The sequence below is a fragment of the Lissotriton helveticus genome, chromosome 1_1 (assembly GCF_964261635.1).
Source record: "Lissotriton helveticus chromosome 1_1, aLisHel1.1, whole genome shotgun sequence".
NCBI classification, from domain to species: Eukaryota; Metazoa; Chordata; class Amphibia; order Caudata; family Salamandridae; genus Lissotriton; species Lissotriton helveticus.
The window spans coordinates 228,742,587-228,744,885 of NC_136057.1; the positions used below are offsets into that span (position 1 = coordinate 228,742,587).

Consider the following 2,299-nt stretch of genomic DNA (forward strand, 5'->3'; position numbering starts at 1 on the left):
TCCTAATATGGCTGGCGGTGTCTGATAGACACCGCCAGCCATGTTAGATCATTTCCGCCGCGGTCGGAAGGCGACTGCAGCGGAAAAGCTGCGGACCGATTTTGAGACTCACCACCATCCTAATTTGGCGGTGGGTCTTTTGTGCCTCCCCGGCGTTTTTTTCCGCATCCTCCGGGCCGGCGGTGGCTTCCGCCGGCCCGGAGGATGCGGGAAAACTGCCATCCTAATGAGCCCCTATGTTAGGCTAACTATCTGCATGTCATGGGTCAATATACTTTTTTCCCCATGGGTGGATTGCGATTTTCCGTGTTAGCACCTTTCTCTTTTTGCTTATTCGTTTAAATTTACATAGTCATGACTCGTACTGAGCCTGCCTTCGATAGGTGGAGTTAGGCTGAGGTGCTTGTTTAAATTCTTATTTTAGAAGGAGCACATAGCAGACCCTATTTGAGGTTTTTGTTCTCCTTCTTTTTCCCTTACTCTCCTTACGCCTCGTCAAACTGTGATATGAGTGTATTGATGCCCTAAATCTTGATTGCAAATCGCACTTCTTGTTCTTTTACAAACTTGGGTATACGATGAAATGTGGAGTCCCAAAGCACATAAATGCGTATACATTTAAAAAAAAATGTAATCTAATGTAAAATTGTTTTTAAACTTTTAAGAGATCATGGATATGTATTGTATGTTATGTACTTTTATGATCTATTTCTAATTAGACCGAATAAACTGTTTGGATTTGAATTGAATTGACATGGATATGGTGACAGGGAGGGCATGCAGGACTACGATTTTGAACTCAAAGGTAGTAAGGATTATAAATATTTTCCACAATGATTAAACCAGGAATAGAGTTAGATGACATATGTAAGTCTATGTAGTTCATGTAGCAAACTACTAGACCCTTAAGAGCCCCAACAGCAAACATGTTAATTAATTATAAATTCCTAAATAATTTGGACATCTTGAATGTTAAGTAATCATTCTTAAATTCTCCAGTTTGTTGGGATTATATATTTGCTTTATATGTACTTAATGGGATGAATGTTTATATAATGTCAATATTTATTAAATACTTTAACAGTAAAAAACTAATTTTTCATTTTCCTCAGATCGAAGTTGTTGCCCATAGTCATGAATTCAGTAAATGGAAGCAGTGTGACAGAGTTCATCCTGTTAGGACTCACAGATGATCCAGACCAGCAAGTGATTCTCTTCATTGTCTTCCTATTACTATATATCTTCACCTTTCTCGGCAATTTCATTATTGTGTGCATTGTTGTATGCAGCTCTCATCTCCAAACACCCATGTACTTCTTTCTTGCTCAGCTCTCCTTCTTGGACCTTTCTTTCTCTAATGTTTTCTCACCCAAGATTTTGGCTGATCTCCTTAGTAAGAAGAGAACAATCTCTATATACGGCTGCTTCACTCAAGTGTACTTCTTTGCTTCTTGTGCCACTACTGAGTTCTTCCTCTTGGCGGTGATGGCCTATGACCGATATGTGGCAATATGTAGCCCATTGCTATATACAGTCATCATGAGCAAAAGTCTCTATGTCCACTTGGCTTCTGCATCATATATAGGTGGCTTTCTTCACTCTCTGATTCATGTTGGATGTTTATTCCGTTTATCTTTCTGTGGTCCTGATGTCATAAACCATTTTGGTTGTGATTACCCTGTGCTCCTGAAGCTGTCCTGCACTGACATCTTAATAAATGACTTGGTACGCTTTGGATTATCTGCTTTAGTAGTAGGAAGCTCCCTCCTTGTCATCCTTTTCTCCTACACCCACATTGTTGCTACAATCCTCAGTATCCGCACCACAGCAGGAAGACACCGGGCTGCCTCCACCTGCATTTCCCACTTCACCTCAGTCTTTCTCTTTTGTGGCAGCTCTTTTTTCATGGAGATTCTACCCAATTCAAGCTCTTCAGAACATCAGTATAAAGGAATAGCTCTGATCCCTACTCTCATAATTCCTGCCCTAAACCCTCTGATTTACAGTCTGAGGAACAATGAAGTGAAAGAGGCTTTGAGAAAAATATTGTACAAGAAAATTAATTTTCCATAATGACTTTCAAAATAGTATAAAGAATACAACTGGAAGGCTGAAATTTGTGGACTAGCTTCTGTACATTTTGAAAAGTTATTAGTGGAACTTTGACAATTTCATAAAATTCACAAACTCAATCCTAGTAATTCTCGTCCCGGCTTCACCAGCCTATCTGTCTACTGCTCCAGGGGTAGGTGCATGGCAGTAGCCAGCATCGGAAAACAGCGCCTACACAACCACTGCA

The 2,299-nt window shown here is 40.1% G+C and overlaps 1 protein-coding gene across 1 annotated transcript; it reads left to right on the plus strand.

Annotated features, from left to right (window-relative positions):
- Nucleotides 1-1,134: 1,134 nt before the first annotated feature.
- LOC144761036 (olfactory receptor 5F1-like) lies at nucleotides 1,135-2,073 on the plus strand. The gene has a single exon (XM_078646566.1). The coding sequence runs from the start codon at nucleotides 1,135-1,137 to the stop codon at nucleotides 2,071-2,073; it is 939 nt and encodes a 312-aa protein (XP_078502692.1).
- The last annotated feature ends 226 nt before the right edge of the window (nucleotides 2,074-2,299 follow it).